Source organism: Leopardus geoffroyi, chromosome C2 (assembly GCF_018350155.1).
Source record: "Leopardus geoffroyi isolate Oge1 chromosome C2, O.geoffroyi_Oge1_pat1.0, whole genome shotgun sequence".
Taxonomy (NCBI): domain Eukaryota; kingdom Metazoa; phylum Chordata; class Mammalia; order Carnivora; family Felidae; genus Leopardus; species Leopardus geoffroyi.
The window spans coordinates 152,247,572-152,271,886 of NC_059333.1; the positions used below are offsets into that span (position 1 = coordinate 152,247,572).

The following is a 24,315-nucleotide window of genomic DNA, read 5'->3' on the forward strand; positions in this document are numbered from 1 at the left end:
ACCCATTTTTGCCACCGATGACTTCAGGTGGGGGAATATCCTGATTGTTTGTGTCCCGGCAGGCATTTGATGCAGGACAGAAGAAGACTTTCTTATCAGCAGAATACCTGAATGAACCTTTCCGAGCCCAAAGGGCAATGAGTGTTGTCAGCATCATGACCTCTGTCCTTGAGGGTAAGAACTGCTCATTGGAGTTTCCATCAACTGTGCTGTGATGAGTCTGCATTTGAGCAGCAGAGGGGATGCCCCAAATCTGTGTCAAATATATCGCCCATCTGTGTCCTGGGACCCTAAAGACTCCTCTTTCTTATGCCCTTGGTCCCATCACCCTTTATCAATGTGTTTTTTTTAATGCGGATAATTTTTCAAAAACAATAGAATCCAATGAGTTTGAAACACCCTATTCATCTCTTGTTTAAATTAACATCAGCCTCATATGTATTCATAAAACTAAATTTTAGAAAGTGATCTGGCAGAAACCAGAGAATTTCAAGCTACCTCAGGTATGCAAGAAATTTTACAGTCCTTAATTTTCAAATATGGTGAAATTATCCTGTCATTTTTCATGGTTGTAACTCATATGGTTATAACTTAATTTCTGTCCCAAGCCCACATTATGCTGAGCATTGGAAGGTAATTTAAGTAAATTAATCAGTCAATTTAACTAAATTCTTGTTAACTTAGGGCTCTATCAATCAAATGGGAGCCCGTTCAGCCTCCTCGGGGATGTGTCTAAGTTCCAGTTGCTTCTACCAAGCCAGGGGCTGGAAGAAGGCAACAGCACCGGGTCATGGTCACCTGACACACAAGTTCCCAAAGAGCATGATTGTATCCTGTATAAGGCCTGTCTTCTTATCCGGCCTTTATTTTGCCTCAGGGCATGGAAAATATGGCCTTAGTCTTGTCCAGCCATGTGTCCCCGCTAGACAAATTTACCGTGTACTGGGCTGAAGAAGGGAGGGGGAACTTAGATGCTGGTGTGTTCCTGAGAAAGGGCTCTGTGTGCTCCCCTCCCAGCCCTGGACTGAATCCTAACTGTGGGGGAGGGCATGGCGAAACAAACAAAAAAAGATGTTTGAGGGATTTGAAAACAGAGCCAATCTATGCCTTACTTTCTAGGTGAAGTGAGAGGTGGCAAGTCTTAGAAAAAGACTCATATGCCCAGCATGGTACAGAAACTATACAGTAGAGAAGCAGGTGACCTACCTGGGCAGAGAAGGCCTGAAGCAGCCTCTGAGAGTGCCCTATGGCCTGCATAGCAGGAAAGTAGCTAGGTGATGACCTTGCCCCACTTGAGGGTTAGGGAAGGTGAGTGAGAGGCAAAGAGAGAACAGCCATCTCTGTGGCTCTCCCACCAGAGACCACATGGGAACTACAATGACTCCAGTAAAATATACTTGGCAATGACCAAGGACCAGCCCAACACTCTTCCAACCCTGAGCTCTCCAGAACTCAGATGCAACCTCAGATAGTGATGTAATAGCAGACACTGAATTAACCAAAACAAGATCCCCAGGTTGAGGACTTGTGGTATATATTGAATTCAATTATAAATTCAAGTTACTTTTCTTGCATGCATGAATTTGTGCTTTGTGAAATGTATACATATTTCAGTAACAACAGTGTGTACATTTTTCTCATATTATTTATCAAAAATCATTTGCCATTGTAATAATGTCTGTATGCCTAACATTTTTTATGGCTGCATAGAATCTAACCATGCTATGCCCATGACTTTTTGTTGGCCAGGTGGGTTACTTGGATTCTTTTTCCTTTTTGCTCTTAGCCATCAGACAGTTAATGTTAAAAACAAACAGCTTGCTTTTTCATTTATTCCCCAGAATTATCAAGCTTCCTCCTCCTCTTTTTTTTTTTCTTTCATTTGTTTACTCTTCAACAAGCATTTGACAAACACCTGCTATGTGTCTGGCATTACTCCGGTGCTGGGAATTCAGTGGTGAACAAGATAGAAGCCTGCACACATGGAATCTACATTCTGGGGGGCGGGGTATACAGATAAACCCAAACAGAGATTCAGGTGAGGATAATAGTAGGAGAAAAAAGAAAGTAAGGTAGGAGATGGGAGAACAAGGGACTGCAGAGGGGCTGCTTCAGATAAGGGGGATGTCGAAGGCTGTTCTCTCTAGGGAGACCAGAAATCTCAATGAAGTAAGAGAAGGTGGTCTTATGAGAACCTACAGGACAGAGTTCCATGACAGGTGAAGGGCAAATGCAGTGTAGTTGGCGGGAATGAGACAGGAACGAACAAAATGAATGTTCTAAACACATCCCGATTCAGGTAAGAACAAAAGAGATCTCTGAATCAATGAGAAGCAACAGAGGATAATAGTTAAGGACACAGACCCTGGAGCCTGACTGCCTCGGTTTGCATCTTGGCTCTGCCACGTTGGGTAAGCTGTGCAACTTTGGAGCTCCGTTAACTTCTCTGTGCTTCCGGTGCCTAACCTGTAAAAGAGTGAATATGTGTTTATCTTCTAGGGTTTTGTGAGGATTAAGTGGGTTAGCATAAGTAAAGTGCTTAGATCCATGACTGGCACTTGGTAAATATTCAGCAGATGTTGGCTATTCTTTTTCTTTTCTAATATTTATTTATTTATTTATTGGGCGGCGGGGGGGGGGGGGGGGGGGGAGGGTGGCAGAGAGAGAGGAAGAGAAAGAATCCCAAGCAGGCTCCACACTTTCAGCTCAGTCTCACAAATCATAAGATCATGACCTGAGCTGAAATCAAGGGTCAGACGCTTAACTGACTCAGCCACCCAGGTGCCCCAGACGTTGGCCATTCTTATTTGCTCGGTTGTAAATAAGGGCAGAGATGTGTCTGTTTTGCTCGCAGCTGGATTTCCAGTACCCGAAAGGACAGTGTGTGGCATATAGTAGGCATTCAACAAACAGTTGTTGGTGGATGAGAGTGACGTTTGGGGGTGGTGCTCATTGCAATGACCTGAACTGATAAACAGGAAGAGGATAAGGAATGGTCAGATATCCTGAGGTAGGGCGCACTTCCCCTCAAGAAAGGTGCTGTGAGAATAGACTAGGAAAAGCAGGAGACACACGGACATCTTTAAGAGAATCTGGGTACAGACAACCTTAGATTAGGGCAAAGAGGTCAAGGTTGCTTGAGCATAGGGCAGATGACCTGTGATCGTCTCTGGTCTGACATTATAACCACTGCACTCACGGAATACAGGAGGGATGCATGGGGCTGTCAAGGGTTGTGACGAGGTACACAGAAGCCACCTCTTTGGGAACGATCGTGCCCGGGGAAGTTTGGCCCAAGCCAATAAGAACTTGGCAGTTCCGGGAGCTCAGGGCACGTGAACCATCTTTGTGTGACACACCAGCAAGCACTTGACAGTTGTCCAGACCAGAAGACCAGAAGCAGGAGCACAGTGTGAGCCCAACACAGCCTCTGCCCTCGTGCTGAGTGGGAGAGAGGGACGTGGAACAGATTCTTACCAGGCTGCTGAGTGTCTTGAAGGGGAAGGGTAGGATGCTAAAGGAAATACGGTAAGTTTAGCCTGGGGTTAGGGGAGTATTCCAAGCAGAAAGGACGGCAAAATCTCCGAAGCAGAAGACAGCATAATATCTGAAGAAATGAAAAGGCCTGATGTGGCAGGAACACAGAGAGCGAGGAAGAGAGGGGCTCAAAATAAGGCTAGCGAGATGGACTGGGGCCAGACCCGCAGAATTTCCTACACCAAATTAAGGATTTTGGACTTCATCCTAAAAGCAGTGAGGTGCCATTAAAGGACTGGAGGCAAGGGAGCTACATTTGCATTTTGTAAAGGTTACTCTGAATACGTGTAGAGAATGGAATTAAGAGGGGAAGAGTGTTGGCAAGGAAACCAGTGGGGAGGAAACCAGCTCAGAGATGGCAGGGCCTGGACTCTGGGGTGGTGGCAGTGGGGGTGATAGGAAAAGGGAGGATTTAAGAGCTAAGAGATGTAGGATCCAGGACTGGTGGTTTGCATGGTTCTGGCATAAGCGACTGAAGGGCGGCTCACAAAGGAACGTGTTAGAGGGGTTCACTGGGGAAAGATGAGAGGAAAGATCATCAGTTGAGTCTGGGATATAGTGGGTTTCAGATGCCCTTGGGATATCCAGGTGGGAATGTCCAGTAGGAAGGCAGAATTATAATAAATGGGTCTAGAACTTAGAAGATGAGGGTGGCCTAGAGATACAGATTTTAAAGCTGTTTGAATGTAGATAGTAGTCTTGGAATGGTGCAAATGGATTAAATGACACAGGGAATTGAGTAAGAGGAGAAGGTCTGGGGCAGAGCTCTAAAGACCCTGTAATGTTTGGTCATTGAGCAGAAGAGACAGAGCCAGCAGAGGAGGCTGAGAAGGAATGCCCAGAAATAGGAAAAGACCCAGAAGAACCCAACACAGACCCGAGTCTGAATTCCTTCAGGAAGAATACAAAGGTCAAAAGGGACAATGCTACAGAAAGATCAAGTAAGATCAAGCCCAGAAAGAATCCAGGGCTTTAGTCACATGGGTATCTTTGGTGATCTGAGCAAAAGAGGATTGGCAGGGTAGGGGAGGAGGCTGAAGAACGGGGGTGCAGTGGTGGAGAAGGACATATTGTATACAGACACATTTTTCAAAAGTTTGCCTGTGAAGGGGAAGAGATAGAAAATGACACCAGCGTGTAGGTAGCTTTGAAGGAAGATTTTTTTTTGCTTCTTGTGTGGAGTTTTTAAAAAGCATATTTGCAGCAACGTGGATGGAACTGGAAGGGACTATGCTGAGTGAAATAAGTCAGAGAAGGACAGATATCATATGTTTTCACTCATAAGTGGATCTTGAGGAGCTTAACAGAAGACCATGGAGGGGGAAGGGAAGGGAAGGGGAAAAATAGTTACAGAGAGGGAGGGAGGCAAACCATAAGAGACTCTTAAATACAGAGAACAAACTGAGGGTGGATGGGGGGTGGGGGAGGGGGGAGAGTGGGTGATGGGCACTTGTTGGGATGAGTGCTGGCTGTTGTATGTAAGCCAATTTGGCAATAAGTTATATTTAAAAAGACACAAAAATAATAATAATAAAGTTCATCTTGACCTGAATGAATAAATGAATGAATGAATGGATGGATGAATGAGTGAATGAATGAATGAATGAATGAATAAATAAATGCAAGTAAGGATATTTACATGCTAATGGGGAGGATCCATAAGAATGGGAAAGAATGAAGATAAAGGAAAGAGAACATTCCATCAATTCCGGACATGGCAGGAGAGGATGCACAAGTGGAGACTGTTAACGGGAGGAGGGACATCTCTTTAACTGTAACAGAAGGAAAGGAAGAGGTTCTTTCTGGATTAGGTTTCTGCAGGAGGTTCTTTTAGGGCAAAGAGCTGTCTGTGATCATGTCCCAAGCCTGCAAGTGCATGATTCTCTGAGACTCTGTATCCCCCCAGATAATCAAGGTCAGCAATGTTCAGGCTATTTACAAGGCTGAGGGTTTTCCTGTGCCACCTCACAGACAGGGGCTTCCTGCCATAATGGCGCATCCTCAGGATTCCTCCTGCAACACTGCTGCCCGCGCTTTTTAGTGCCGAAATAGGTCCGGGGAAGCGCCTGCTTTTGTTTCCACTAGAAATGATTGATTTTGCACCACCAACCCCCCGCCCCTCTCAACCGCCCAGGGTACGCCAACTGCGTTAGAAAACCATGCTGTGCCAGTTTACGTATCTGTCATTTAAAGTGCCCTTTCAGAGCACTCTCCTGTACCCTGACTGGCCTGTGCAGTATTTGAAAGCCTTTGCACATAACTTATGATTCGAGTTTACAGATGTTTTTGACTTTCATCAAAAATAGAGTTTGCATGTCTATTTCTGAGTTTCCTTGATGCGTTTAGTGGTTTCTGGAAGTCGAAGGACAGCACATCCTTTTTTTTTTTTTTTTTAATCTGTGAAGATGTTTTTCAGTTTTTTAGATATAATTGACAAAATTGTAAGATATTTAAAGTGCACATCGTGAAGATTTGATACATGTATACATTGTGAAAGGATTTCGCTAACTAGTTAATGACCACACCCCTCACAACTCACACATTCATCTTTTTTGGAAGATTCCACATAGGTACATGATACTATATAGTATCAGTATTTATCTTTCTCTGTCTGACTTAATTTCACTTGGCAGAATGCCCTCAAGATTGAGGGCAGACACCAAGATTTCCTTCTTTCTCATGACTGAATAATATTTTAATGCATGGATAGGGGTGTGGGGGTGGGGGTGTGTTTCACATCTTTATCCATTCATCTACTGATGGACACTTAGATTGTTTCTGTATCTTGGCTATTGTGAATAGTGCAGCAATAAACATCAGGGTGCAGATGTCTCTTTGAGATAGTAATTTTATTTCCTTTGGATATATACCCAGATGTGGAATTGCTGGGTCACATGGTAGTTCTATTTTAAATGTTTTGAGGAATCTCCATACTGTTTCCCAGAGTGCCTGCACCAATTTACATCCCCACCAGCAGTGTACAGGATTCCCTTTTCTCCATATCCTTGCCAGCACATATCATCTCCTGTCTTTGATGATAGCCATTCTAACAGGTGTGAGAATACGTCACTGTATTTTTAATTGCATTTCCCTGATGATTCGTGATGTGAGCGTCCTTCCGTGTTCCTGTAAGCCATTTCCACATCTTCTTTAGAAAAATGTCTCCTCAGTTCCTCTGCCCATTTTAAAATCAGGTTATTTGGTTTTTTGCTACCAATTTGTAGGCGTTATTTACACATTTTGGATATTAACTCCTTATCAGATATGTGATTTGCAAATATTCTCTCATTCAATAAGTTGCCCTTTCCTTTTGTTGGTGGTTTCCTTTGCTGTGCAGAAGCTTTTTAGGTTGATGTATTCCATGTGTTTATTTTTGCTTTTGTTGACTTTGCTTTTGGTATCAAATCCAAAAAATCATTGCTAAGAATTTGCATTTCTATTTCTCAGTCTCCTTGATGCTTTTGTTGATTTCTGGAAGTAGAAGGGGAGCATATTCCTTACTCCGTTGCTCTAAATAAAATCTCTTTATCAAATTTTTATTTAGAACGCTTTTGTTTGAATAAGCAATATGTTATATAGGATTTAAAAGATACTAAAGGGCACATTAAAAAAAGGGGAATATTCTTCTGTCCACCCAACTCTCTTCTCCAGAAACAATGTCCAAACCAATTGTTTTGTGTTTCCTCCCCAAAATAATTTAGTATGTTCAATCAAAAATATATAGTCTTTTTTTTCTCCCTTGCAAATGGTAGCATATCACATATGCTATTCTGTGCCGTAATTTTTTCAGTGAATATATTTTGAAAATCATCCTACATAGTACCCTTACACTTTCCGGTAACTGTTAGTATTACATTGCATAGATGGTACCGTAATTTGGTTAATCATTCCCTTCTTGATGGGAAGTAAATTCTGCAGTCACTACATCACTTTCTACACGTACTATATAGGTTAAATGCCTTGAAGTGAAATCGCCTTGTCACAGGGGATAGGCATTTTCAGTTTTGACGGACAATGGATACTCTGCATAAATGTATCAACCCTCACCCACCCAAGCAATGGATGATAACTGCCTTTCAACCCACATCCTCCCAAACGCAATTATCAAACTGTCTTTATCTTTGCAAATCTGATCCATGAAATAATGTCTTAGTATAGTTTCGTCCTGCATTTCTCTCATTTTGAGTATTACTGGACATCTTTTTGAATATTTATAAACCATTTGAATTTTCTCTTTAGAAACTGCCTAATCATTTTTCTGCTAGGTTAATCTTTTCCTCATTGATTTTTAAGAGTTCTTACATATTAATGAAATGAGCATTTTGTCTGCGACATGAGCCACAATTATTTTTCTCAGTTATTTTTTTTTACTTTATTTGACAAAATGTTTTGAAGATTTTAAAGGCTTACAAGATTATAAGTCATTACAACAGTGTGATATTGAAAATAAATAGTCTGATCTGTGGAAGAGAAATGGACATGTGCATATGAAAATATATGGATATGTGGAAATAACTCATCAAAATGAAATTTCAAATCCTTTGGAAAATGAGATATTTTGCAATAAACAGTGTTGATATAAATAACAAGAGGTTGGGAAAAATAAACTGGCTCAGTATCTTACTCCTTATTCAAAATAAACTCCAAATGCACCAAAATTTTAAGGGAGAGGTGAAACGACAAAAGAACCAGAAAGAAATGTGAATAGGCATTTTTCACATCTTGCGATGAGAATGGCTTATGTGCAAGGCACGAGGGCAAGGAAACATAAAGAACAACATGGATAAATGTGACTACATATACATTTCTTATCCACCTATGTGAAAATAAAACAGCAAAACTTGGGAGGATACATTTATTTCTATGAATTCATTTCTTTTGAAAAAATGTATGTAGCAAAAAAATTCAAGTACTCCAAATACATATACAATGAAAACTTCTGTCCCACTAAAGATCCTTCCTGCTCCCCAGTATTCCAGTATTTCAGTGTACTCCCCCAGTTTCTCTTATATCCTTCACACCATATTCTATGCATTTATACTCATGCACACGTCACATATATGTAAGGGTTTTTTTACATCATCATAAGTAAATCTGCCTCATCATCTTTCATAATGGACTTTATCAATTGTTTCTGTTCTTACTATTACTATTATTATTATTATCGTTATTACTATTATAAATAATGGACATCCTCTTTCCTTGCCATGTGGGCTGGTGTATCTGTAGAGCGCATAACTTACAGGTACATTTATAGATAGATCTAAAGCTATGCAGTTGCCTTCTGTAGAGGTGGCCCCAGTTGCACATCTACATGGAGATTTAATGGAAGCAGCTAGAGATGAGCCTGGTGCTTAGGGAAAAAAAAAATCAGTAACTCAACCTATAATCTGGGGGGAGATAGCATGATGATGGTTTTTTAGGGCCATGGGGCTCAATGAGATTACCTAGAGAGGGCAAAAAAGAAATATCAAGGAAAGAATGCTTGAGATCTCCAACATTCAGAGGGAAGAAGAGGAAAGAGAGCACCTGAAATTGAGAAGAAGCAGCCACTGACATGGGAGAAAAACCAAGAGATAATGATGTCCTGGAAGCTAGACAAGGGATTTCAAGGACCGTGTTATAACTTCTGTCAGATGCTATGAGAGGCAGAGGAAGGGGATGATTGGGAAATGATCATTTAAATGGGGCAGAGGTAGAAGCCTGATTCCAGGGGTCAAGGAGGGAACAGGAAGTGAGAAAACAGAGAAAATTAAGTGTAGAAAACTCTTACAAGGAATTTTGCTGTTGAGGGGACAGTAAATGAAGGATAACATGTGGTCCAGGGAGATCTCTTGAAAAGTGGACCTACACTTAAAGCATGCTCACGTGCTGATGGGAACAGTCCAGAGAGGGGAGAGGGGGGATGACACAAGCCTTGATCAGGTGCACAGGTAGGAGTAGAGTGAGCTCATGTGCTGGGGGCGGGACGGGGTGCCGAACATGGCGGGGGCGGGGGGACTTATAGATTCCTTGGAGGAAGAAGAGGAAATTCTTTTGTGAGTGATTCTTTATTCTGAGGTAAGTCAAAGGGAGCTGGTCAGCAGAAAGTGAGGACTAGATGTGGGGGCGGTTGGAGGAGAGAGGGGAAAGTGAGAAATGCTGGTCTGGAAGACTGAACGAGTGGACTGAAATGAGCAACATGGCAGAATTTCTGACAGTGGGACCAGTCAGCACGGCTGTGTAGTTTTTCTAACCAGGTTCACCTGGTTGGGTGCAGGTGGAGAGAAGTCTGCCTGTTGAGGGGAAGCGAGGAGGGGAGAAGGGCAAAGGAACTGAGGGTGTCTGCAAAGGAGTATATAGAGGAGTGGACATGAAATCTAAGCCAGGTGAATTAAGAACTAAGAGCATGACACAGGTGATGGGCAGTTAAAAAGTCCATGCTTTGGGACACTGAATGGGGACAGATATTAGACTGCACTTTCTGGACTGAAGGAGCTCAGAAAGTAGGAAACGGTCATCAGCGCAAGGTGCTGGGCTGGAGATTGCAAGTGGCAGTTATTGGTAATGACGAAATCTAGGGGATGGCCAGGGGATGGGAGTCTGAGGAGACACATGGCTGACAACTGTCATTGACCACTCCTGTGATACAGAATTCGAGGAGTCTGAACGGAGGTGCCCACCCTGCTTGACCAGCTTGGCTAAGAAGTATCTGATCTGGGAATGCTGCCCCACATGGGTGAGGCTCAAGACACTTCTCTTTGGGATAGTGACAGACCCCTTTGCGGAGCTCACCATCACCTTGTGCATCGTGGTGAACACAGTCTTCATGGCCATGGAGCATCACCGCATGAGCCCCGCCTTCGAAGCCATGCTCCAGATAGGCAACATCGTGAGTGACTGGCAGCCTTCGCCCAGCTGTCACGGCAGGGCACTTTGGGTGGGGTGGCCGCATACCCTCATTCATTGGAGTGTTGATCCAGCCAGCAGAGGGGCAGTGCTGGCGATGTGCGCACACTGAGGGCAGGAAATCAAGCCTGGAGGGCCAGGCTGAGCTGGTGGGAATTGCCCTGGGACAAACCAGCACAGGGAAATGGACCTACAGAGTCCTGCCCAAGGGGCAGCTGGCTCCCTCTTTTCAGATCTTAGGTCAGGCTCTTGAATTCTCTGGATCTCAGCTGCCTCTACCTTGAAACTAGGATAAACGTCACTTGCCCATCTTAAGACAGTCTATGGACTTGCAAGGTTTCCTCGTAGTTTTGTTGCTTTTATGACTGTAAATCACAGTGGTGGTAGTTTTTCCGTGATGTCATTTAACGGCAGACAGTCGGAGAGGAGTCGGGAAGACAGTGAAAGGGCGGGAACCTGGAAATGTGGTTGCTGTTGTAACAAAAGCACCAGGGAGTCAGAACTTTTCTTTTGTGTCTGGTTTAGAGAGGACACTACTTTAAATTGTCCTCTATTTTTTTTTTTTTTTTTAGTATTACTTGCTTGTAACAAGATAAAATCCGTGCTAGACTTTGTTACATGATAAGCAGAAGCTGGGAAGGTCAGGGTCCTGCCTCCAAGTCCACTGTTGTGTCCACCCCACTAGAGATGGCCTTCTGGGTCTACCAGGACCGTACAGCTCTTCTGACTCCTTGGAGGCTGCAGACAAGTGGAAGGAGGGGTCTCGGGGGCAATGGGACTACTCTTCCCTAGAAACCCACCCTTCCCCCCGAATCCGGGGAAGCGATAAGGACTCCAGCGGGTTCTGGGACACCGTGGCTCCAGCATGCCTTACGTTTTGGCAGCACTTGGGCTGAGAGCCCGCATTCTATTCCAAGTTGATATGAAGAGGGGAAGTGGAAAGAGAAGGAAGGCCATATTTCCAAGAAGTCAGCACAGACCACAGAGGGTCTTACAGAAGAGACCTCTGAGCCCCTAGCCTCATTTTATAGCAAGAGAAGTTGAGACAAGAAAGAAAAAAGGCCTTTACTGCTGGGCCAGAGCAGAGTGCCATGTTTTAAAGAGAAAGCAAGACAGGCAGGCAGAGTTTGGTACCTTGTAAGAGTTATCTCTAAGACACAACAATGCTATGAGGCTCTCACCACCCTCACAGCCCCAAAGAGGGCACTGAGACTAAGAGAGGTTAAGTGTCCTGCCCCATATGGCACAGGCAGTAACAGTGGGGCCAATTAACCCAGGACCCAGGTCTCTGTAGGACACAGGACCTCAGCCTCACCCCTACCGCGCCTCACTTGCCTACAAAGGGCACTCAGTGCATGCTCTTTGAATTTGTACAGTTGCAATCTGTGGCATTAGGCAGGTCACTTAAACTCCCAGCCTTTCCTCGTATGTAGAGGGGATGACAGCACCTGTTTCCCAGGCTGGTGAAAGGCTTTGCTGAGAGCAAATGAGAGAACCGCACCTGACCCATCTACCTTACTTTTCTCCCTTCCCTGTTGCTTGTCCTGTGACCTGAGCCTGGGCCTGACCTCTTTCAATGTCAGAATCCTCTCCTGTTTACGACAACTAAAGACACTCAGAGCTGAAATTAGAGATAATTTCTTCTTCTTCTTCTTCTTCTTCTTCTTCTTCTTCTTCTTCTAGTTTAATAGCTATTATTTATTAATGAGCTATATTGGCCAGGACCTTTGCTAAGAACTGTGTATGCATTATCTCATTTTATGCCCATTATACAGATGAGTAAATTGAAGTAGAGAGAGGACGCGTTACTTGTGCAAGCTTTTATAAACTAGGACATGGCCGAATTGAACTTTTTTTTTTTTTAATGTTTATTTACTTTTGAGAGAGAGAGAGAGAGACAGACAGACAGACAGAGTACGAGCCAGGGAGGGGTAGAGAGAGAGGGAGACACAAAATCTGAAGCAGGCTCCAGATTTTGTCTGGGCTGACAGCTCAGAGCCTAAAGCGGGGCTCGAACCCATGAACCGTGAGATCATGACCTGAGCTGAAGTTGGATGCTTAACCGACTGAGCCACCCAGGCATCCTTGAGTTGAACTTTTATCCAGGTCTATGTTGGCCCACAATCCAAGCTTTTAAACAACTGAACCAGACTGACTTCTCATTTAGATAATCATATAATAATTATTATCCCAACGATCATCCACCCCTACGACCATACGTATGGAAACACTGAAGCTTGGGTTCTAATGCATATCCTGAGCCCTGGTCCAGAGGTTACTCTGTGCTACCACACTGAGTGTTCCCATCCCCAGTCCTTCAAGAACCCGCAGACTACAGAGAAACTGAATAAAAACAAAGTAAAAGGATTTGCTATTTTATTTTTAAACTAGACATTTCCCTGTTGCCCTATTTGTGCTTACCCCCTGACCCCACAGACCCTGATAAGATGGACCCTTGTTTCCAACCACAGGTCTTTACTGTGTTTTTTACTGCTGAAATGGTCTTCAAAATCATTGCCTTCGACCCCTACTATTACTTCCAGAAGAGATGGAACATCTTTGACTGCATCATCGTCACCGTGAGCCTGATAGAGCTGGGTGCGGCCAAGAAGGGAAGCCTGTCGGTGCTGCGGACCTTCCGCTTGGTAATGTTCTCTCTTAGCGCCTTGGGGAGACTCCCCCCACACTGAGGGAGCCACACCCCTGGGAACAGACCCTGTCCTTTGGGGACCCCACCAGCCAGAAAACTTTTCCGTTTCTGTGCCTGGGTAGGGGAGGCAGGACACGGCTCCAAGGGGCTGGAGACTTGGTCCTTCCTACTTATTCAAAGTGGGGGTGTGCCTTCTCCTCTCCAGGCCTGGGCTCCCTCATCTGTGCCCTCCTGTTCTCTTATCAAATAGCAGTCGCAATGGTAATCGTAACAGCTACTCTTTCCTGAGCTTGGACAATGTGTCAGGCACAGTGCGAACCCCTTGACATAGCATGGCATGGCTCATTAGCATGGGCTCACCACCGTCCTCAGCATTGTCTCAGTGCCTCCGGGGGCCCAGTGTCCAGGTCTGGAGAGAGAGGACAGAGTGAAGGAGACAGGGCCTAGCAATCTCACTTCCAGGCCAGAAAGTCTGCTTGGGGCCCCAGTGTGGGAGCCAGCACACCAGCACGGAGCTCCCAGACTTAGTGGGGTGGCAAACCCAAAGGCCTGCAGGAACCAAGCAGGCGACAACAGAAAGCCGGCCAAGGAAAAGATCCTGGCACTGGACATCTGTCTCAAGTAAACAGGTAGGCAGACCCCGCACCAGAGCACGACTCCAGGGAGGGGCATTTACATGAGACTCAGGATGATGTAAGCCAAGGAGGCGGCCCTATCCATTATTGTCAGAGTTTGCGATTTTTCACGAGAAACCAGAAATCCAGATTTTAATACTGACTACTCATCCGATTTTTTAAAAAGCAGTCTACAGGCCAAAGGAAGCATGTCCTGGGAAACACAAGCTTGTGTTGTGTCCCGCCAGTTTGGGGCATCTGCTTGACGTGATGTCTCTTGTTGTACTAAAGGAGAGAAGGGCACAGTGGGCCTATGGGCCCTTTACCCATAACCTGAAAACTTGAGAAGGTAGGAATTAAAACACGTTTTTAGAAGGACAGATTTCTCTACGTATCTAGAAAATGATATCAAGGGTCAGGCACCTAAGTTAATGGCCAATGTGGGACACCCGTGTACAAACATTGAGGGAGCAAGATTCCATACTCCCTATGCCCTGAGAGGGCCTGAAGTTAGTTTCCTAATAAAACATGGGCATTTTTGATACCCTTGGGGAAACACAAGCTTGGTGCTTTAACGTCTACGTGCTTCTTTTGCTCTGGTTCCACGAAGCCTATATTCTCAGACAACTACAAATAGGCAGGTTTACTCTCAGCTGGGGCCTACAGAATTCGCCAGGCACCTGCCCCCCTGCCCCCACCTTCCTGCCCCTGACATGCTGTTCAACCCACCATTCCCTAACCATGGCCACCACCCCCATCCCTTTCTGGGGGTTCCTCCTCCGCCATCTCCCTATTCCTCATTACCCGGCTTAGATACCGTGGTCCTTTAGTATTAATACACCTTGGAAACAAACTCAACCACCTTTTGCCTCTGGCTCTTCACATTTTTGTTTTTGGCAAAATCCTACCAAATATTGAAGTTAAAGCCAAACACTCCCTCTGCCGAGCCTGCACCTGATCTAGAGACATTACCAGAAGAAACTCACACAGCCCAGATCACCAGTTTCGTAGCTTTTATACAGGCTTTGTTTCTTAGAACAGTTGTCGATTTTTTCAGAAACATTGAGCGGACAGAACACACAGTTACCATATACTGCCCCACCCCCACCCCCCGCCCCGGCCAGCCACACACACGCGTGCACACAGTTTCTCCTAGCATTATCGTCTGACGTTCGCGAAGCACATTGCTTACAAGTAACTCCTCAGTGGTCTCCCATTGCTCTGAGAATAAAACCTAGAGTCCTTGTGATGATCCCCAGAGTTTGGCATAATCGGGGCCTTGCCTACCTCTGCAAACAGTCTCGTCTTTGCTCCAGCCACAGAGACCTCTTCCTTCACCACATGTGACAGAGCTATTCCTGCTTCTGGACCTTTACGCATCCATTCCCTGGACCCGGAATGCGTTTCCCCAGTCTTTACTTAGATCATTCATTCTCGTTTTTCCTGGCTCAACCCACACATCACCTCCTCAGAGAGGCCCTCCCCAGCCACATTATCTAAAGTTGGATTCTGCCATCAGATGAACCTGTTGTACCCAGTTTACCATCATCCTGATATCCCATGAGACAACACCCAGGGTTTCCTCGTCCACCATTCTATCCCAAGGCCCAGCACATAGTAGGGACTCAGTAAACACTTGGTGATTGAAGGAAGGAAGGAAAGAAAGGAGGGGGGAAAAGGAAAGAAGGAAGAAATGAAAATGCTGTGTGTCTTCTTTCTTGCTTTTTGCTCCCTCTCAAAGTAGCATTGCCTCCCTTCCCATCATTTAAATTCTTGCTCCGTTAATCCACTGGTCCATCTTTGTAGCAAAACCGCATGTCCTAATTACTGCAATTGCCTTGATCGTGTCTGTGTCTTTTAGGCAAGTCGCCCACCTTGTTTCATTTCTTTAAGAATATCTAGGGGAGCCTGGGTGGCGCAGTCGGTTGAGCGTCCGACTTCAGCCAGGTCACGATCTTGCGGTCCGGGAGTTTGAGCCCCGCGTCGGGCTCTGGGCTGATGGCTCCGAGCCTGGAGCCTGTTTCCGATTCTGTGTCTCCCTCTCTCTCTGCCCCTCCCCCGTTCATGCTCTGTCTCTCTCTGTCCCAAAAATAAATAAATGTTGAAAAAAAAAAAAAAAAGAATATCTAGGTCCCTGTACCTCCATATTCATTTTAGAATCAATCTGCCAAGTTACATCCCCACGTGCACACAAAACTGTTGTTCTTTCCTACTGGGACTGTAAGAATTTATATATCAATTTGGGAAGGAATGCAACCTTTACCTTATGAAGTCTTCTGACCTATGAAAACAACACACTCTCCATTTTTTTAAGCTTTCAATAGTTGTATAATTTCTCCATAAAGTTTTATAATTTTTTCCATAAGGAATTTTCCCCATCTTTTGTTAGATTTATTCCTGATATACCCTAGTTCATTATGCTATTCTAAATTAAATCTCTTTTTAAATGTCCTTTTCTAGAGTTGTTGTTGTGGGGTTTTGTTTTTTTTCCTATTTAGCATTTTTACATCCAGACGATTCTTATTAATTCTGATTTATCTATATAACCCCTTAAATTTTTTAACACAATCATGTCATATGCAAATAAGGAGTTTTGTTTTGTTTTGTTTTGTTTTTTGTGATCATTACACCATTTGATTCTTTTTACCACACTATTGTGCTGATCAGGACATCCAGTAAGCTGTTGAAAGGAAGTATTAATAGCAGACTGGTTTCTTGATTTCTTGATTTCAAAGAGAGTGCTTTCAATATTTCCCCAAGTCTAATATTTGTTTTTCGAGAGATAAGAAGAAAACTTTATCAGTTTAGGAAGTTTCCTTTGTCAAGAATACCCATCATGAAGGGATGTTTAATTTTATCAGACAATTGTTCTGCATGTATTAAGATAATCAAATGATTTTTGTCCTTTAACGTGTTAAGGTGGTGAATTATATTAATTGATTTTCTACTGTTAAATCAACTTTGTCTTCCTGGGATAAACCTGATTTGATTGTGATACATTTTTTATATATGTATACATTGGAAGATTCAGTTTGCTAATAATTTGCTTAAAATGTCTGCATCTGTATTGATGAGTAGTATTTGGTCTCTAATTTTCTTTCCTACACTCCCTTGCCGGGTTTTAGCATCTAGGTATCAAGGCTGGGCGAATTCCCATAAAAAGAGGTGAAAAATGGTCCTCTTCCTCCACACCCAATCTTTGGGTGAGATTGGAGTGATTTGTTCCTTCTAGGGTTGGTAGGATGCACCAAGGAGGCCATCTGAGGTCAAGGTTTTTCATTGCTGACTTAATTTTCTTATTGGCTGCGGGACTAGTCAGGTTTTCTGTTTCTCAAATTGGTTTTGGTAAGTTATATTTTTCTAAAAATTTCCCTTATCTAAATTTTCAAGTTTTTTTGGCATAAAGTCATGAATGCTATGCTATTATATTTTAAGGATCTATATCACCTGTACTTATGTTACCTTTTTCTTTCTTTAAAAGTAGTAAAATACCACCAAGTGTGCTTTCTCTCATCTTATTAGCCTTGCCAAAGGTCATCAATTCAGTCTTTTCAAAGAACCAACTTTTAGTTTGTTGATCTCCTCTCCTTCATTGATGTTTTCTATTTTAAGTAATCCTGCTTCTTATCTTAATTGCATCCTCTGTCCTACATATTTTATGCTTTTCTAACTTCTTAAGATGGAATTTCCAACCTATTTTCCTTTCCAATATATTCATTGAAGACTTGACTTCCTTCTAAGAACTGCCTTCATATGTAGAACTTTCCTTATTGTTTGGTTCTAAATATTTTCTAATTTCAAATCTGACTTATTCTTTGACTCAAAGGTTAATTAGAAGCTCAGTTCTTAATTTCTGGTTATCTCTATGCCACCGAGTTCTAGCTTCATTTTATTATAGTCAGAGAACATACACTGCATGTTTAATGCTTTGAAATTTATTATAATTTTCTTTTGGCCCAGCGCGTTGAAAATGTTCCTTATTCACCTGAAAAGGTGTCTTCTGCAGTTACAGAGTACAATACTCTGCGTATGTCCATGGGGTAGAGAAAGTTCATTGTGTGGTCCAAATATTCTAAATCCCTGCGTATTTTTATCTGCCTGTTCTAGCAATTACTGAGATGGTAGTGTGTAAAAATATCTCCCACTATGATTATGGCATGGTCTGTTTCTCCTTATGGTACTATCTTGAGGCTGTGTTATTAAATGCATACATATTTTAAGTTGTTATATCTTCCCTGTAAAGTGAAACTTTTATCAGTAAGAATTGACCTTCTTTCTCCCTCAAAATGCTTTTTGCCTTAAAAGTCCCTTCTGACTCATATTAATTAAATAACCCTGTTGTCTTTTGGTTTAGAATTTGAAAGATGTATCTATACCCACCCTCTACTTACAACTTTTGTACATCTTAGGGTTTTTATATGTGTCTTATAAATAGCATACAGTCAGATTTTGGATTCTCATTTAGTTCTGACAATCCAATCTTTATCTTTTAACCAAAACATTTAGCCCACTTACTTTATTGTGAATACTGATATGTTTGGATTTGTGTCTATCTTTATATTTTGGGTTTTCTACTTGCTTCATCTGTCCTAGTATTTTTGTTCTCTCTCTCTCTCTCTCAATTCTTGATTTATTTTGAACTGTTTTTTTCCTGTTCCATTTTCTTCCTTTACTGGTTTGAAAACTACTCTGTTTTTATTCTTTGAGTGGTTACCTTAGAGATTACTCAATTAAAGTCAAAAGTGAGCTGAAACCTTTACTTTCCAAGACCACTTTTCACTCCAGTTACCCCTTCCCAACTTACCACTGTGTTAATATTAAGCATTTTCATTTCATCTTGTGTTTAAAAAGCCATATGACTTAATTAGTAATAAGGAACTCCCAACTTACTATTGTGCTAAGTATTTTATTTTTACCTTGTTTAAAACAAGCTATGTGATGTAATCAACGATAAAAACCAATGACTGTGCAAACAATCCCCAAAACTCTATAGCTTAACCCAGTAAAGGTTTATTCCTCACTCACATCATCGTGTGATGCAAGCCAGTCGGCTCTAAATAGAACTCCTTTAAGAAATGATGTTCCTGGGGTTCCTGCCTCAGTCCATTAAGCATCTGACTCTTGCTTTTGGTTCAGGTCATGATCTCATGGTTCCTGAGTTCAAGTTCCTGAGTTCAAGTTCAAGCTCTGACAGCGCAGAACCTGCTTGGGATTCTCTGTCTCCCTCTCTCTCTGACCCTCCCCTGCTCACTTGCATGGTCTCTCTCTCTCTCTCTCAAAAAAAATAAGTAAACTAAAATAAAAAAATTTAAGAAGTGATGTTGCCACATTCGAGGAAAGTCCTACAATCTTCAAAGCTTGCCTCCTGCTTGTGGAAAGATGGCCTTGTTTTCAGGTTTACATAGTCAAGGGCTTTTTCAGTCAGGGCTCATGGTTTCTTTTGCAACGCAAATCCTTCAAGATGGCTTCAGATCTCTCTGTGGCCTGCACTCCCACAGTGCTGTCTTTGACAAAGTTCACGATTGCCCTTTATGTTTTTGCTTTCTCATCCCCATGTCTCAGCTTGTGGCTCTCAAATGGTGGCTACAACATCAATATAATCTTTGCTAAGATTTGCTTTATTTCATTGACAAATTTAGTTGGTCCTCAATACTTAAAGGCTTGATCCTATTGCTTAACTGATTGGGATCTAAAGCAGTATACTTTCCTAAAGTTTCCAGGCTCTAAACATCTGCATTCTATTTCCGTTTATTTCTTATTAATCAGCCAAGTTCATCCCTTTCTTGTAACCTCTTGACAAATGTACCCAATTGCAACTGACCCACAAGACTAAGGTTCTGTTTTATAAAACCTTCCCTTGGGGCTACTGGTCCCTGAGGCTCATGACCTGCCCCAGAATTATTGCAGGCAACAGTTCTGCCATTGCAACATGGATCAGTGCTTTCTAAGCCTCCAGTTTCCTTTTTGTCCGTGACAAGACCACTAAGCTAGTGCCACACATTTGATGTCTTGAAATGGCAACAGCTCTTTTCAATGTACCAATTTCTACATTGCTTAAGGTAAGTACAACAAGGGGGCACCCGGGTGGCTCGGTCGGTTAAGTGTCTGACTTTGGCTCAAGTCATGATCTCGCGGTTTGGTTCGTGAGTTTGGGCCCCGCATTGGGATGTGTGCTGACAGCTCAAAGCCAGCAGCCTGCTTCAGATTCTGTGTCTCCTTCCATCTCTGCCCCTTCCCTACTCGCACTCTTTGTTTCTCTCAAAAAATAAATACACATTTAAAAAAATTTTCTAAAAGATACGTTCAACTAGTTACGGTGACAATCTCTACGTCTGTGAGTTAACAGGATAGAGGTTTCTGTTTCACAACATATTTAGTGCTAGTTGAGAAGCTCTCCTGGAGTGGCTGCTCCAAGGAGTGACTCGGGGATCCAGGATGGTGCGACGTCACCATCTTCGACAGGCGGCCTCTACAGTGGCCATGAGAGGGGATGCAAAAGTGCATAGTGTTTCCTGGTATGCCTGAAAGTCATGTATACTACTTCTGTCTCCGTCTGCATTGCCTCAGCCAGAATCCAATCACGACCTCAACTATTTGCAAGTAAAACTGGGAGACAGTCCTCCTTTGTGTCTGAGATGAGCAGAAGCGAAGTGTGACCATACAGCCACTCTCTGCCATGCCCTGTGAGACATTATTGCCGTATCCAGATTCACACTCATGCTGGCTCTTTTTACATTCGTGCAAATAATACTTTCCTTCTGGGATCACTTTCCTTCTGGGATCACTTTCCTTCTGCCTGAAGCAGATTTTTTAGAACCTCTCAATTTTGTTTATCTGAAACCGACCAATCAGTTTGTCCTTATCTTTAGGAAAAATTTCTAATGGATGTGAAGTTCTAGTTGATGGCTACTTTCACTTCATTGAAGATGTTATTCCACAGTGTTCTGGCCTCTATGGTTGCTGATGAGCAATCAGCTTTCAATTTAACTGTTGTTCCCTTCTGTCTGGATGCTTTTAAAACCTTCTCTTTGTCTTTGCTGTTCTGTAATCTCATTAGGATGTCTAGGTATGGGTTTATCTTTTCATTTATAATGCTTAGGATTCTTTGACTTCTTGAATCTATAGATTTGTGCTTTTCTTCAGTTTTGCAAAGTTCAAAGACATTATATGGGCAAGTCTAGCCTTCACTCCATTCTTTTTCTTCTCTTGGACTTTGACTAGATGGTATATTAAACTCTCCTACTCTATTCTCAGTGTTCTTACACCTCTTTGGTATTTTCCATCTATGTCTTTCTGGGCTCCCTTCTGAATATAGGTGTGATACATTAATTCATTCCTAACTAGATCACATCTGATGTGAAACTCGTCCATACAGTTTTTTAAGGTTGTGTTATATTCTTCATTTCTAGAAGTTCCACTTAGGTATTTTTCAAAACTTATTATTATTTATAGTTTCTTGTTCTCTGCACATATCTTCCAGTTTGTGTTTTATTTCTTTAAGCATATTATAACCAATTATACTGTCATCTCTGGCTAATAATTTTATTACCTAAAGAAATTGAATGACAGTTTCCACATGCACCTCCCAAATCTCATTTATTCATGACGCCTCATTATTTAGGTATTTGTTTTACTGCAACTCTTAGACACTTTTGATGGGGTGCTTTAAGACCTGGGATGCAGGCTGGTTTCTTCAAAGAGTATTTGCATTTATTTCTGTAAGACACTTTGTAGGACTATTCTAAATTAAATTCTCAGCTGGAAATAACTAAGTAGTGTGAATTCTAGCTAAAATTCTGTGTGAGCCCCACTTCGGGGGTCCAAATTCTCAGCATCAGTTTCCCCTCCTCTGCCTGGTATCTGACACCAGACATTTAATTTTCATGGCATTTTCCTTCATTTATTTCTGGTTTGTCCTTACATGAAAGTTGTGGCTCTTTAGGATCTAGTCTTAAAAGGGGGAGAGATTCCTCTTAGATCTTCTACCTTAGACGGCCCTGAGATATGTTTCCTGCTCTCCATACCTCATGAGACCATTAAAATCTATGCCAGACTCTTTCAGTTTTGCAAAGGTCTTCGGTGGAAAAGCTAGCTTCAACAATCTGCTTATATATCTGAATTCCCATATTTATTTAGTTTTTGGCTGAAGAACCTACTTACTTTATTGATAGATCATCAGTGCACCTTAGATTTTATTATCCAGCATTTTTAGTAACTTTTTAATGGAAAGGTGAACCCAAGGGGGACCCAGTATAGTCTACCATATTACCCTGTCTGCCGATATTTGCCACAAGGCCTATTTCATCACCAGGGGTTAACCTCCCTTGTAGAAGACAGACTTTCCTTTAGACTTACTTTTCATTCTGTTCTACAAGTAAAGCATCCTCATTAAAGTAAGTTGGAAATATATAGACAAGTTTAACCCTAAGATTCAAAATACTGGGATATATTTCCATACAAATATGCCCGTGTTACCAACTTGGTTTGTTTCCTTCCAGTTTTTCCCTCCAATTAGAAGTTTTTATATTAATTATGAGATTAACTAGAGAAATGGCTAATTAAATGTGAAGTAATATTTAGCAGCACTTCAAAGAAACAGTTTATAAATATTGTGTGATATTATAAAGAAATTATTTTTGATATATTGCTAATCTGGCCAAAGTGTGCAGAAAGCAACTGCATGGGGGTGGAGGTGAGGGTCACGGGAATCATGGATGCAAGTTGGGCTGCTCTCCTGGACCACTTGCTCTAGGAACCAGCAAGAGCCAGCCAACACGTTCTGGGGCTCTACAGCAGGCACTCTGTAAATGTGTTTTGACTGATAGCTAACGCTAGGGGCCCCCAAGCCCAGATATCTCTGGAAGAGCAAGTAAAAATATCTTGTTTTCTTGCCCTCTATAAAGACTACAAAAGAATTCATAGAGGACCACTCGATTTGTGCCCTGTAATGACAATTACACACAATTTGCTTACAGTTTAATATAAGCTTAATGATGGACAAAAACTGCTACATAACTGGACTCTAATATTAATTTCTAAACTCTCCACCCCCACGCCAACTAACTAAGGAACCAGTGGAAGCTTAGTCAGATTCAATTAATGAAAGAGTCAACACCTGGCCCTTTTGCTTATGTGCCAGTGAGCACACCCATATGTCCCTCGCTGTCCCCATTCATGCCCCATAAGGCTCTGTGGTATGGTGAGTGGTGTTAGGGCCCCACTGCAGTCTTTGCCTTATCCTTTACACTTATCCAGAGTTTACTGTGAGAGTGGAAACCTGTAGCAATCGTGTTGCCAGGGAAACTTGGCGTTCTCCCAATACCCTCTGCAAAAGGGCTCCATCTAGTTTCCAATGCTCAGTGTTTATTTGCACTTACTTCCTGCCTCTGTGTTTAGTCAACAGAACTGGTGTTTTAAGCTCTGCTTCCAGTATGAGGAGAATAACTACCAGGTTAGGTCTGAGGTGAACATAGGCCATCACAACACCACCCCCCCCACCCCCTGCCCCTCATCACTTAGGGAAGTGGGTATGGAACTTCCTGTATAAGAAGATTAAACCTTCCTTGGGGCTTACTGCTGTGTGGCTGATAAAATTATTGCACTGTTCTGTTCAGCATTGCATTTTAACCCCTAAGTCAGAGCCAGGCTCGTAATAGATGCTTCATGAGTACCCATGACAGCTAAACCCAGATATTTCTTTCCAACATGATTAGAGAACCATACAAATGTATTTTTTAAATGTTTAGACATCTTTTTTTTTTTAATGTTTATTTATTTTTGAGAGAGAGAACAAGGGAGGAGCAGAGAAAGAAAGGAACCAAGGATCTGAAGCAGGGTCCACACTGACAGCAGAGAGCCCAGTGCAGGGCTCAAATTCACAAACCATGAGATAATGAGATCATGAGATCATGAGATCATGACCTGAGCTGAAGTCCAACACTAAACTGACTAAGCCACCCAGGCGTCCCTAAATGTTTAGACATCTTTATGCATAGTGTTAATGCTCTCTTCTAGGACTTAGCATGTTCGGGCTTACAATGAAGGCTTTTTGCATCTTTGCTTAGTCTTTGTAACTAAGCCGTTAGTTTCATGAGGGAAGGAGCCCACGTATCTCTGTCCATACACCCAGAGGTTCACACAGTGCCATGCACATGTGTGGCTGGCATTCAACGACCTGAGAGGTTTGGTTGGTCAACTAAATAAATATATGAATGCTGGGTCTGTGAAATCATATATTTGAGTTGCAGACTAGTGGGGAGAACTGTCTGTGGCCAGTTGTCCATGGCCCCAAGATGAGAAAGGACCTAAGATACGGTTCACCAATACCTCTCGGATGCAGTGGGTCCTGACCTACCTGCGGAAGGCTAACATTTCTTCAGGTCAAAAGTGGGCCATCCTCACTGATTTGTGAGCTCCATCATACCCCACCGCACCCCCCAAAGAATAGGCCAACATCCAGGAAGCCCATGGCTACAGAATAGAGTATGTATGGCAAGACCACCACCCCAAGTATAAAACTTGCTGAAGCATGTTGACTATATATATAAAGATCGTAGAAGGGTATTCATATTTTTGAGTGATGACAGAAAGAAAAGTTTCTAAAAGCAGCATCCTGGAAACATCCCA

General features: G+C 42.6%; 1 protein-coding gene across 1 annotated transcript in view; it reads left to right on the forward strand.

Moving 5' to 3' along the window:
• Positions 1 to 24,315, forward strand: part of SCN10A (sodium voltage-gated channel alpha subunit 10) — a 94,341-nt gene that overhangs the window by 39,386 nt on the left and 30,640 nt on the right. Inside the window, exons 12-14 of the mRNA XM_045436521.1 lie at positions 63 to 174; positions 10,170 to 10,408; positions 12,897 to 13,070. Of these exons, the coding sequence (XP_045292477.1) occupies positions 63 to 174; positions 10,170 to 10,408; positions 12,897 to 13,070 (525 nt within the window). The remainder of the gene's footprint in view (positions 1 to 62; positions 175 to 10,169; positions 10,409 to 12,896; positions 13,071 to 24,315) is intronic.